The sequence below is a fragment of the Dasypus novemcinctus genome, chromosome 21 (genome assembly GCF_030445035.2).
Source record: "Dasypus novemcinctus isolate mDasNov1 chromosome 21, mDasNov1.1.hap2, whole genome shotgun sequence".
Lineage (NCBI taxonomy): Eukaryota > Metazoa > Chordata > Mammalia > Cingulata > Dasypodidae > Dasypus > Dasypus novemcinctus.
Window position 1 is genome coordinate 28942481 of NC_080693.1, and position 13345 is coordinate 28955825.

Here is a 13345-nt window from a genome sequence, read left to right on the forward strand (position 1 = left end):
CCAGGGGCAGCCAGAAGCTGAAAGTCAAAAGAACCTAGAAGGGAAGGGAGAGGCCAGGAGAGGCTGTCATGTGCATTGCTATGTGATAGAGGAGCCAAGGACCAAGGATCACCTGCAGCCAGCATCAACACAGGTCTTTGGGAAGAGAGCAGTGCCTTGATGACGCTTTGATTTGGACTTCTTCTGGCCTCAAAACCAATAAATTCCTATTTTTTAAGCCAACCCATTGCATGGCGTAGCAGTTTGATATGGTTATGAATTCCAAAAATAGATATTGGATTATGTTTGTAATCTGGTCTGTACCTGGGCGTGATTAAGTTATGATTAGGACTTTGATTGGGCCACATCATTAGGGTGGAGTGGGGACTCACAGATAAAAGACTTGGCAAAGGACAGAGCTGAGGGTTTCTGATCTTGTAGTTTCGATGCTGAAGCCTTAAGCTGGGACCCCAGAAAGTAGACAGAAGCGAGCCCTGGGAAGAGAGCAACCCTGAGAGTAGAGAGAAGCCTGGGGAAGGGAGGATCTCAGGAAGCCTGAACCCTTGCAGATATTGACAGCCATCTTGCTACAACATGTGAAAATATACTTTGGTGAGGGAAGCAACCTACGCTTTATGGGCTGGTATCTGTATGCTCTTACCCAAATAAATACCCTTTATGAAAACCAACCAATTTCTGGTATTTTGCATCAGCACCCCTTTAGCTGACCAATACAGAATTTAGTACCGAGGAGTCCGGAAGTGCTTTTGCAATTACCAAAATGCTGGAAAAGTTTTATAAATGGGTAAGGAGTATGTTTTGGAGGAATTGTGAGATGCTTGGAAGAAAAGACCTACAGTGATTTGAAGAGACTGTTGACAGCAATATGGACACTAAAGAGACTTTTTATGATGCCTTAGAAGTAAATGAAAAAAGAAAAAAGTAAATGATGAAATTATTATTGGAAACTGGAGGAAAGACGATCCATGTTTTTAAAGATTCAAAGAACTTAGGAAGATTAACTCCTGGTGTTTTATGGAAGGCATAATTTGAAAATGGCAAGCCTGGGCATTTAGTTGAAGAAATTTCCAAAGTAAACCTGGAGAATGCAGCTTGGCTTCTGCTTGCAGCTTATAGCAAAATGCAAGACAAGAGAGATATACTGAGGACTGAACTCTCAAGCACAAAGGAAACAGAAAGTAATTCTGGAATTCAAGATCCCAGATGAAAGTCCCATTGGAGGACTTTAACTAAACTTGGAACTTGTAAATCAGGATTGAGGATGCAGTTATCTCGGAAAGACCTCTGGAAAGTCTTACTGTCTGATGGCTTGGATCCCTGCTTCTTGCATGCTAATCCAGCAAGGTTTTTGAGAGAACTGTATGAACTGTTCGCTGACAGTCAAGAGACTGACAGTCCACTGTCAGTTTGGACTAAAAGGGACATGGAAACGAAAGACTGAAGGAGAAAGAGCTTTAAGAGGAAAACCATAAAAGCTGAGATCTAGAATTAAGATATCACCTTGGGCCAAGAGAGGAACCCCACCCATGTGTACAGAGAGGGTGAGTTTGCACCAGCAGTGGAAGAGGGTGGATGCTTCCATCCGATGTTCTGGCAGAGTTTTGCCACCCTAGGGTACAGAGAGGGTGGAGCGTATTCCTCAAGGATTGGGCAGTTAGGGTCAGTACCCCACAGATCTGAGAGGGGTGGACCTGTCCCCCATGGATTAGGGAAGGCCAGGTGGTCAACTCATTGCTCTGAGAGGGTTGAGCCTGTTAGCCAAAGGTTAGGGGGAATGTTGTCTTCATGTCACTGTACTAGGGGGGTTAAGACTCTTAACCCAAATATTGGGTAAGGTGTGGCAATCACCCCAATATTCTTAGAGGGTGAGGTCTGGAGCTTGGTCTACACCCAGATGCCTGATGAGAGTGGAACCAAGAAAATGGCCATTGGGTAAGCATGTAGAAAGGGTGGGTTCCCATAAGGCCCCAAGGAGAAGAAACATCATCTTAAGAATGACTCTCAGACTTTGAAATGAAAGGAGGATGTCCTGCAGGTTTACTGAACTGTAGAGGACCCTTGACTCATGTTTCCCTCCTAATTTCTCCTTATTGTAATGAAAATGTTTATCCTTTGTTGTCCATTTGTGTATTGGAAACAGATAAATTGTTTTGTAGGTTTCAGAGGTCATTAGCTGACAGGACTTTGCCGCAAGACAAACTGTGTTTCTTTAAATTGTGATATGATTTAGTACTTATATTGTTACTGATTTAATGTTTTTTTAATATTGTAATGTCTTTTTGGAATTCAGAGGGAGGAGTGTAGCAGTTTGATATGGTTATAAATTCCAAAAATAGATATTAGATTATGTTTGTAATCAGGTCTGTACCTGGGCGTGATTAGGTTATGATTAGGGCTTTGATTGGGCCATGTCATTAGAGTGAAAGACATGGCAAAGGACAGAGTTGAGGGTTTTTGATCTTGGAGTTTTGATGTTGGAATTTGATACTGAAGCCTTAAGCTGGAGCCCCAGGAAGTAATTTCACAGAGGAAAGAAAAGCAAGCCCCAGGAAGCGAGGAGCCCTGAACCCAGAGAAAAGCCTGAGGAAGGGAGGAACCCGGGAAGCCTGAACCCTGGCAGGCATCAGCAGCCATCTTGCTCCAACACATGAAAATAGACTTTGGTGAGGGAAGTAACTTATGCTTTATGGCCTGGTATCTGTAAGCTCCTACCCCAAATAAATACCCTTTATAAAAATCAACCAATTTCTGGTATTTTGCATCAGGACCCTTTTGGCTGACTCATATACATGGTATTTTCTTTAGCAACAAGTAAACTGAAACAGTATTAAACAGTTAAAATACTCAGAAATACATGGTTCTTTTGTAAGACTTAGACTGAGTACCAGAACTCTTGGGATATGTGTTGCAGAAGTGACCAGAAGTCAAACTCATCTCTGATCTATAGGCAAAATGCTCTGTTATTGTTATCCCACATTTTCGTTCTTGTTGACACTTGCCTGGTTGTGCTGCTGGTTTCAGAGATGATCCATCCATGAGCTCTTTAGTCACATATGATTCCTGACCAGACTGAATGTCAGGAGAATGAAACTAGATTACTGATTGTTAGGTCCTCAAATTTCTACCCTGTAGAAGAAATGTCTCTAGACATGTCAAATAGCATTTCCTTTTTGTTTTCAAGCATTTCTAATACAGAAAATTACATGGAAGAAATAAAAGTGGCCTGTTATCCCACTGCCCAGATTTTAAACAATAAAAGTAATGGTATAATCCATGCAGTACAGCAGTGCTCCAAAATGTATTCACCAAAAGAGGGTGTTGATATGGGAGGGGTGGGGTAAATGGGAACCTCTTATATTTTTTTAATGTAACATTTTTTGTGATCTATGTATCTTCAAAAAATATATAATAGAAAAATTTAAAAAGATGGAGAAGAAAAAAAGTGGAACCTGAAGATACAACTAAATTGTTGCAATCTCATATTAAAACTTGAATGGATTTAAAAAAAAAAAGTAATGGGAAGAAAATCCAAGCATTGCAGAAAAGTATAAAATGAAAAATAAAAGTTCCTTCACTCCCTCCCTTTTTATACCCCCCAGTCCCTCTTCCTCAAGGGAGTTATTGTTATGAGTTTCTTACAGGGGAGTGGATGTAGTTCAAGTGGTTGAGCGCCTGCTTCTAATGTACAAGGTCCTGGGTTGAATGCCAGGTGCCTCCTAAAAAAAAGTTGCTTGTATACACACTCTTGTATAATGTATTTTCTCCTCGTACATACTGATGCTTTTATTTCTGTAGCATAGACTCTCCCAAGTTATTTTCCTTTCTTTAAATGCAATATTGTAAGCAATGAATTAAGTAATTCCCAAAAATAAATACCTCACTTACAATGAATCTGCACGTATAAATAGCTGTGTACCCAAATGCACTCCAGCAAGTGCACCATGGAGCATATGCTGAGGGCGGCAGAGCCAGCGTCGCTTTCCTGGCTCCTTTGACCCTTGTGCTCTGCTGTCTCCTTGTGTGGATAACATCTCACCTCATGGCCAAAGCTGCCATATCTATATATTTCCGTGTGACAAAGTACAAAGTACAAAGGAGGAGGCAAAAGGTCTGTAGCAAAAGGATTTTGTCTTCATGGGCCTCTCCCTTTCCGGGGAGGAAAAATCTTTCCTAAAAACTCCCAGCAGATATCCCCTTACATCTTATCCATGAACCTAACCCGCTGCCTTAGCTTTTTGGCTGCTCTGACAAATACCACACAATGGGTTGGCTTAAACAATGGGAATTTATTGTCTCACAGTTTTGGAGACTAGAAGGCCTCCTGTGGCTGGTAGCATTCTGGTGCTAGCATGCTACAGTCCTGGGGGATCCCATGTCAGTGTCCTTTCTTGTCTCTCTTCTGGGTTCCCACTGATTTCTGTGGCCTTCTCCAACTCTGGATTTAGGTTTCCTCACTGTGTAAGACTCCCAGTAATCCAGATTAAGTCCAAACCTTAACTAAAATAACATCTTTAAGAGTTCCCATTTACCATGGGGTCACACTCACAGGGACATGGAGTAATATTAAGAACATGTCTAAATTGGATGCATAATTCAGTCTACACACCAGCATTTATAACTTTAATTGGAAGAGGCTTTAAGTTTGTTCATACCTTCTTTGCAGAAATCCTCTCAAAAACATCTGTGACCTTGGTCCTTAAACAGTTGCGTAAGTGGAGCTTGGAGTTTGGGACAGGCAGAGAGGTCTTAATGGTTCTTTGGCCCCACTTAAATACTGGGAACCTACTCTGGCATGGTCTGCAGACTGGCCAGTTGGTTGGGATCTCGGGAGGGCTGTTGTCTGAGTCTCACTGGAGCAGCACATCTTACAGACATGCTGGACCTGTCCATAAGAAGAGCACTTAGACTCCTGAAATTGAGAGCCTTTGGAAAGGCTGGGGATGAGAGGGTTCTGCAAATGAACACAATGCCATTTCACATTTCTTATTGTGTCCCTGAGATAACATACAGCACTTTGAGTCTGGTGAAGAGCAGACCAGTGTCTTTGCCGTTTATTTCATGTGGGAAAAATATAATGCCAAAGACTAACGATTTGTACAAGATCAAGAAGAGCTGCCAGAACAGAATTGGAAAGGACTTGGACAGTGTAGATCATCCTGTGGAAGGTCACGAGTAGGGGGCTCAAGGACCGTAGGAAATGATATTGGCATAGCTGGATGTAGAATCCTGGTTTTTGTCTCCCAGTCCAGTGTTCTTTAAAACCTACAGACTTCAGTTCTCTGGGACTCTGTCAAGCTGTCAGAGAATCGTTACTTTGACAGAAGGTCACAATCTCCTGACAGACTGAGCTCTTCTAGATAAGAGACCAAAATCATTTTTTATAAAGGATTTTGGATCATTAGATATTTTTAGATGTGCATCAGGAAGCATTTAACATTTTTGCTTTACTGTCATCAGTCTTAATCAATACACGAGATGTTGCCACATCTTCATATTTTGCTTCTTAAAGTAATGTGAAAATTTTTCTCATTTACTTCACCTAATTTCATGGATTATCTGTTTGTCTTTTTGTAGATCACTGTCATCCTTCTGAAAGATGAGGAGTACTATGCTCTGCCTATCATCATTGGAAGCAGTATTGGCCTGCTGGTTTTGATTATAATCGTAGTCATCTTATTCAAGGTCAGTTCTACTCAGGTTCCTGAAGGTGAGGGGACTAAACCGGGCGTGGTGGTGGGTACAGTACTCTGGTCGTTCAGCCAGCCCCCGGCTCTAGAGTGGCCAGCCTGGCCTTGTAAGCCACTCTTCCCTCCTCCTTCAGCCCCCACACTCCCTATTTAGGCACATTTGTAAAACAGTTTCTGTCTGGACATGATAAAAATCTAATTGAGTCTGGTGAGCTCTTCCTAAGACAAATCTGACTGTCCGTCTGCTGTTTAAATTCTTTCCTTGGCTTCCCGTCTCAATGTTCAGACTCTCTCTAGTGTTCTTCAAGGCCCCTCCACTTTCTGTCCTCTGCCCGCCCCCCAAGTCTTGCTTTTTTCTCCAGGCATGCTGAGCTGTTCCCAAGAAGGCTCGTTTCTCCATGCCTACACACAGGCCACCCCCGTGCCGGGAGCGCCCTTCCTCATTTCTTCGCCTCGTTCACGCTCTTCTCTTGAAACTCAGCCCGGAGATTCCCGAGTCCTCTGGGTGGCCTTATATGCTTTTCCTGTGTGCTCCATTCTCTAAACCCTTCCAAGTGGCAGTCATCACACTGTGTTTTTAGTATTTCTCTTCCTATTAGCTTGTGAGCTTCTTGATATCAGAGGCTGAGTCCCTTATCTTTCTGTCCCCAGCATAGTAGCCTGTACTGAGTCTTTTTACATTAAGATTGAGCTCCATTATAGATGAAACTAACACGTCATGGAATTCTTTAGGTTAAAAAGGTGACTGTGCTCTGGGTCTTCAGAGGAAGGTGAGAAATCACCTCTGCTTGGGGAATGAGCATCAGGAAAGGCTTCTGGAAAGGCAGCGTTTAAGAAAGGTCCTGAAGGATTGGACTCGGGGAGAGATTCAGAGGAAGGGGTGTCAGCAAGGAAAAGCAGAGGAGCTCAGGGACTATTTAGGCAACAGCCAGATGAATCGTTTTGTAAAGCACATGAATATCTTGGGCCTTTAATTGGGCTTCCCCTCCCTTTGTTTTAGTGTGGCTTTTTTAAAAGGAAGTATCAGCAGTCGAACTTGGACAGCATGAGGAAGGCCCAGCCGAATTCAGAGAATCTGTATACAGAAGAAGATTAGGACCTGCTGCTTCATCCATTGGGAGAGACCATCAGCTAATCCTTGGATGTCTTGGGACTTGATGTCTCACTGCTTACCTTTTCCTTTAGGATAATCTAGAGCAGCATCTAACAAATTGTATATAGAATATTGATTTGTAACTGTGCATTAGTCTGTGCTTAAGGTTAATATGCTAATATACTTTTGAGATTCCATACCCCCCCTTGCTCTCCCTGCCAGGAGGCATTAGGAAGCATTTCATGACCTTATTTGCTCAAGAAGGCTTTTTTCTTGGCATTTCTATTAACATCTCCCAAAACAGTATTCTGCAAAGTACATCTTGGGGGACAGTGATCTGAAACTACTCCCAGTCTAGTATCTTCAAAATCCTAAGATACCACCTATTATTTCAAATCAGGCCACAAAAAGCACCCCAAACAAAATTAAAAAGTAGGAAAACAGCCACCAAATAGTAACTAGAAAGAAGACAACGATTTTGTTCTGTAGTTTGCGTCTGCTCTATGTATGAACATGTCCATCTAATAAGTATTGTGTTAGTTCATATCTGGCGTCCTGCTTAGTGGATTGCTTGGGGAAACTTTAATTCTTTAGTAAATACTGTCAGTGGGGGAGAGACCTTGTCACAGGAGGAAATGGAACCTGGCCTGGGAGTTGGGGGCACAGAGGTTAGGGCCCAGACCTTCTTATAGGCTGGCTTTTCTCTTAGCATCTTTTTTATTTTTATGCCCATGCTGTTAAAACTTGACAGACTCTCTCCACTCCCAGCTGTACAATGGAACTGTCTTTGTTTTTGTGGACTATAAAGGTTGTAAAATATTAAACAGTACAGACTTATATAATGTAGAAAGTACATCTTATGGTCCCATGGTTGTCTTCTATATCTAATTTAGATGTTTTAATTTCTGGTATGTGTTTACAAATGTGACCTAAGGAATTTACCCTGATTTTCTCCCCCTACTCCGAAGCATAACTGATTTTCACAGCACCACTTACTGAAATACTACCACCTTCTCTGCTTATTTCTGCTTTCCCTATATCCAAGGGCTGGAGGCTTTGAACATTTCTCAGATTCCCTTGCAGTGGGGTTCTCTTAATAGTTCAGGTCTTGCCAGTGAGAGACAGTCACATGAGGGGGGGAAGATGGGAGAAGCCATTCTCTGGTCCTGGCAGTGGAGGTGGTAGCAGTGGCAGTAGCCCGTGAATAAGTGTGCACTCCTGTGAGGAAGGCAGCTTCCTGCAACTCCTCATCTCTTGGTAACACCAACTTCCCCATTTTTGTTCTCCAGCCCTTGCTACAAATTTGAAACTTAATTCCTTGTGTTAAATCCCTTTCTGCTTAAAATACCTAGAGTGACTTCTTTTTTCTTGACTGGTCTTTAAATCTGTTATTTCAAAATGGAAAGTGGATTTGGCCCAACAGATAGGGTGTCTGCTTACCACATGGGAGGTCCACGGTTCAAACCCTGGGCCTCCTTGACCCCTGTGGAGCTGGCCCATGCGCAGTGCTGATGCGCGCAAGGAGTGCCCTGCCACGCAGGGGTGTCCCCTGCATAGGGGAGCCCCATGCACAAGGAGTGCGCCCCGTAAGGAGAGCTGCCCAGTGCAAAAAAAGTGCAGCCTGCCCAGAAATGGTGCCTCACACACAGAGAGCTGACACAGCAAGATGATGCAACAAAAATGAGACACAGATTCTTGGTGCCGCTGATAAGAATTCAAGTGGACACAGAGGAACACATAGTGAATGGACACAGAGAGCAGACAACTGGGGGTGGGGCAGGAAAGGGGAGAGAAAAAAAATTTTTTTTAAATTTCATCTTATTATTTCTTCAATAACAGTTTTTGTATCATTTATTGCAGTACCATTGATTTGAAATTCTATAGAATTCCTGTATATATATGTGGGGGAAGGGGGTGACTGGACATTTCAGTGTGTTTTATTGTTCAGTTTATTCCTGGCCTCTCTTTCTCCCACTTCTAATCTCTCTTTCTAAAAGTAAACACTGCTAATTTTTAAAATATCCCTTCAAATACACCAGCATAAATGGCATTAGATTGTATGTAATGTTCTGCTCTTTGCTTTTGTTTATCAAATAGTTCTTAGATATCTTTCAGTAGCAACACCTGCAGATCTACCTTACTCTTTTTAGCAGCATCATAATATACCATGACATCTATGGATATGTCAGAATTTATTTAACAAGTCCCTAAAGGCGGATATTTAGGTTGTATCCACTTTTTTTTTTAATTCTAAAGGAAAGGTGTGATGAACATCTTTAAATGAGTATCCTGGTGTACTTTTCGAGTATATTAATGGGCAAATTCCTAGGACAATTACTGACTTAAAGGCTCTGTGCATTTAAAATTTTCATAGATGGTGGCATATTGGGCTCCAAAAATATTTTACCAATTTATGCTCCCTGTTAGAATATGTGGAAGTGCCATTCTGTACCCCTGCCACCACTTTGAGTTTTATCAAATTTTAACTGTTTTACCTATCTGAGCAGTGTGAAGAATTGTTCCTGTTTCTGATTCTGCAGATTTGATTGTAGCTTTGTGGTAAATTTTGATATCTGATAGGGCAAGTTTTCATTCTATTAAAAATAATTATTGGCCATATTATCTCAGATTATTCTTAGTGTTGGTTTTTCAGATTTCCAAAAGAAACCCTTTGGGGTTTTATTTTGAATGTTCAGGTTGAGTTAAAGAGACTTGATTCTGTCTTCCTACACAAAAGTATGGTGTTTCTCCACTTGATTAAATTTTTTTTTTTCAGGAGGTATTGGGAATTGAACCTGTGACCTCATACATGGGAAGCAGGCACTCAACCACTGAGCTATACCCGCTCCCCCACTTGCTTAGATTTTTAAAAATACAGCAAGGTTTTATAATTTTCTTTATAGATATCTTAATTTATAAAGACTTTTATTTCCAGTCGTATTATTTTTTTGTTGCTTTTGTGGAAAATATCTTTATTTCCCTGATGAGTATTTGTATTTGGAACAATTGGTTGTTTTTGAATATTTCTCTTATCTAGCAATTTTACTAAACTTTTTGTTTTTTGACGGCTTTTCATTTGATTATCTTGGATTTTCTAAGGAAACAGTCCTACCAGCGAGTAACAGTAATTTTGACTCTTTGGGTTTTTTTAAAAAGAGATTTATTTATTTCCCCCCTTCTCCTCCTCCCACCCTGCTGTTTCTGCTGTGTTTTTTCTTCTCATTTTCTCTCCTCTAGGATTCACCGGGATTTCATCCTGGAGACTCCTGATGTGGAGAGAGGTTTCCCGTCAATTGCGCCACCTCAGTTCCTGGTCTCTGCTGTGCTTCACCTTGACTCTCCCCTTGTCTCTCTTTTGTTGTATCATCTTGCTGCATGACTCACTTGCGTGGGCACTGGCTCACCACGCGGGCACTTGTGCTCACTGGCTCACCCCATGAGCACTGGCTTGCCATGTGGGCATACTTTCTCTTTTTTCTTTTTCGCCAGGAGGCCCCAGGGATTGAACCCAGGTCCTCCCGTGTGGTAGACAGAAGCCCTATCACTTGAGCCACATCTCCTTCCCAGGAATTTGCTTTTCAAGTTGTGTCTTTAAAATGTATCCATCCATATATTTGGATTAAATTAAATTTAAGATAAATTTTGCTTAGAATTCTAATCTTAAGTATAAACCGTAACTTATCAAAGCATAGTCCAAACACTATACAATAATGCTACCATTTAGTTTGATATGCTTCATCTGAAAACTTATCTTACAAACAGGAGTTTTGCCCTACTTCTCCAGAATAAATGTCCCTATGTATAAAATTTTAGATGATAATCAAAAGATTCAAATAATTCATGCTACGCATTTTCCTTCATTGGGCTTTGATAAAAACAGAGCCATCTAGTGTTGGAACACCATCTTCCTTCTCAGTTACATTCTCTGTAGTGCCGGAAGCTGACACAATAGCCACTGTTTTGTTTGTTGAAGCTGTCTTTTCAGTTTCTCAGCAGTAGCTGCACAAACAGCAGCAATCTCATCACTTTCAAAGTCACAGTCAGGAATTGACTTTGATGAGAACTGTTAGTTCTGCTGCTGATTCACTCTTTTTAATCCTCTGTGCCACTTTCTGCTGCTCCTGGAGTGTTCCTGCCCAAGAAAGGTCTTCTTTCCATATTTCAGGGGTCATTGGACAGATGTGAAGGGAAGGGCTACTTGAAAACTTCAAATTGCTTCATCCATTTTAAAATTTTTTTTTTATTTTTTTATTTTATTGACTTTGTAATAATATTACATTAAAAATATATATGTGAGGTCCCATTCAACCCCACCCCCCCACCCCACCTCTCCCCCCCCAGCAACACTCCCTCCCATCATCATGACACATCCATTGGATTTGGTAAGTACATCTTTGGGCACCTCTGCACCTCATAGTCAATGGTCCACATCATGGCCCATACTCTCCCCCATTCCATCCAGTGGGCCCTGTGAGGATATACAATGTCCGGTGATTGCCTCTGAAGCACCATCCAGGGCAGCTCCATGTCCCAAAGATGCCTCCACCTCTCATCTCTTCCTGCCTTTCCCCATACCCATCAGCCACCATGTCCACTTTTCCCAATCCAATGCCACCTCTTCTATGTGGACATTGGATTGGTTGTGTCCATTGCACCTCTATGTCAAGAGGAGGCTCAGATTCCACATGGATGCTGGATGCAATCCTCCCACTTTAAGTTGTAATCACTCTAGGCTCCATGGTGTGGTGGTTGTCCTTCTTCAACTCCATCTTAGCTCTTGTCCTTCTTCAACTCCATCTTAGCTGAGTGTGGTAAGTCCAATAAAACAGATTGTAGGTGCTGGAGTCTGTTGAGGCTCAGGACCTGGCTATCACATTGTCAGTCCAGAGATTCAAATCCCCTAAATATATCTTAAACCCCAACATTAACTGCACCTCCAGCACATTAGCATGAAAGTCTTATGAAGGGAGATCCCATCTGAGTCCAGATTCATCACACATAAACACCATTTCCAAAGAGGGGCCATCTGACCTGGTAGTTAACCCCATCGGCCATGACCATAACTCCCATGGGTCTCTTTAGCCCTCAAAGGAACCAATATCTGGGGGTTGTATCTGCTTTATCTGTCTCTCTGACTCTGCTCAGTTGTGCATAAGGGCAATCCTTCTGCCAGCCTCCAGACTCTTTTTTAGAAACTCGTAGCCATATAAACTCATTTCTCCTTTCCATTTCCCCCTTACTTTAGGTCAAACAGCATTTTAAAGTCATGTTATTTTATGTAGACAGGGATATTCTGCTGATCCGCATTGAACCTTCCGTATAAGGTCATTTTCCAGTTGCATCATCAGTTGGTAGTTGATAGTGGTCCCTCGGTGCCAGGGAGGCTCATCCCCGGGTGTCATGTCCCACGCTGGGGGGAAGGCATTGCATTTACATGCTGAGTTTGGCTTCGAGACTGGCCACATTTGAGTAACATGAAGGCTGACAGGAGGAAATTCCCAGGCACAATGTTGCTCTAGGCCTTGTTCTTATTTTAGGCTTATCAGCTCACAAGCATAGTCATTAGCATCAGGGGCTCACTGTTGAACCCTCACTCCCTCCCGGTCCCCGCCGCTGCACCTGGGAGACTGTCGCTGCTCCCCTAGGGACCACGACAGAACACCACTGGCCAGGAACCCAGTACCCCCCCTGCTGTGGTTTTTAATTGTTACCACTATGAGTATATCCAAACATTACCATGCACCCTGGACATATGTTCTGTACAGCTCCCTGTCAGCCATATATCACCTGTCAATGGCATCCCATACCAGTATCCCTCCATTGCCATTGTTGAAACACTCTGTGTTCCAGAACTCCCCGAAATTTGAAGCCCAATATAATGTCAGGGTCCCTTACTAGGGAATGGCATATAGCGATGCTTCATCCATTTTGTCCTTCAGCTCTCTGTTGTCATGTTGTTCTATTGTCTGTCTTCTTACCCTTTAGTTTGCCCTTCCTAATCATCTTCATTTCTAAACTCTTCTCCAGATTTCTTGCCCTTGTTTTTTCCTTTCAGGCTGCAGTACCCCCTTTAGTATTCTTGCAAATCTGGTCTTTTGGTAACATATTCTATGTTTTTTTTGGTCTGTGAAGACTTTGAACTCACCCTCATTTTTGAAGGACAGCTTTGCCAGATACAGAATTCTTAGCTGGCCGTTTTTCTCTTTCAGTACCTTAAATACATCATACCACTTTCTTCTCTCCATGGTTTCTGATGAGAGGTCGGCACTTATTCTTACTGAGTTTCCCTTTATGTGATGCTTTGCTTTTCTCTTATTGCTTTCAGAATCCTCTCTTTATCTCTGATATTTATCATTCTGAATAGTAGGTGTCTTGGGGTAGGTCTGTTTGGATTTATTCTGTTTGGGGTGCATTGTCCTTGGATATTGGTATTTGTGTCCTTCATAAAGAGTTGAGTTTTTGGTCATTATTTCCTCAAGTCTTCTTTCTGCCCCTTTTCCATTCTCTTCTCCTTCTGGGACACTGATAATGTGAATGTTTATGTGTTTTGTGTTGTCATTCGGTT

General features: G+C 42.1%; 1 protein-coding gene across 1 annotated transcript in view; it reads left to right on the forward strand.

The window, feature by feature from the left end:
* The window catches only part of ITGAE (integrin subunit alpha E), an 83159-nt gene extending 73757 nt beyond the window's left edge, over positions 1–9402 (forward strand). The window contains 2 exon segments of the mRNA XM_058283749.2: positions 5575–5682; positions 6688–9402. Coding sequence (XP_058139732.1) covers positions 5575–5682; positions 6688–6783 — 204 coding nt within the window. The 3' untranslated portion in view covers positions 6784–9402.
* Positions 9403–13345: the final 3943 nt, after the last annotated feature.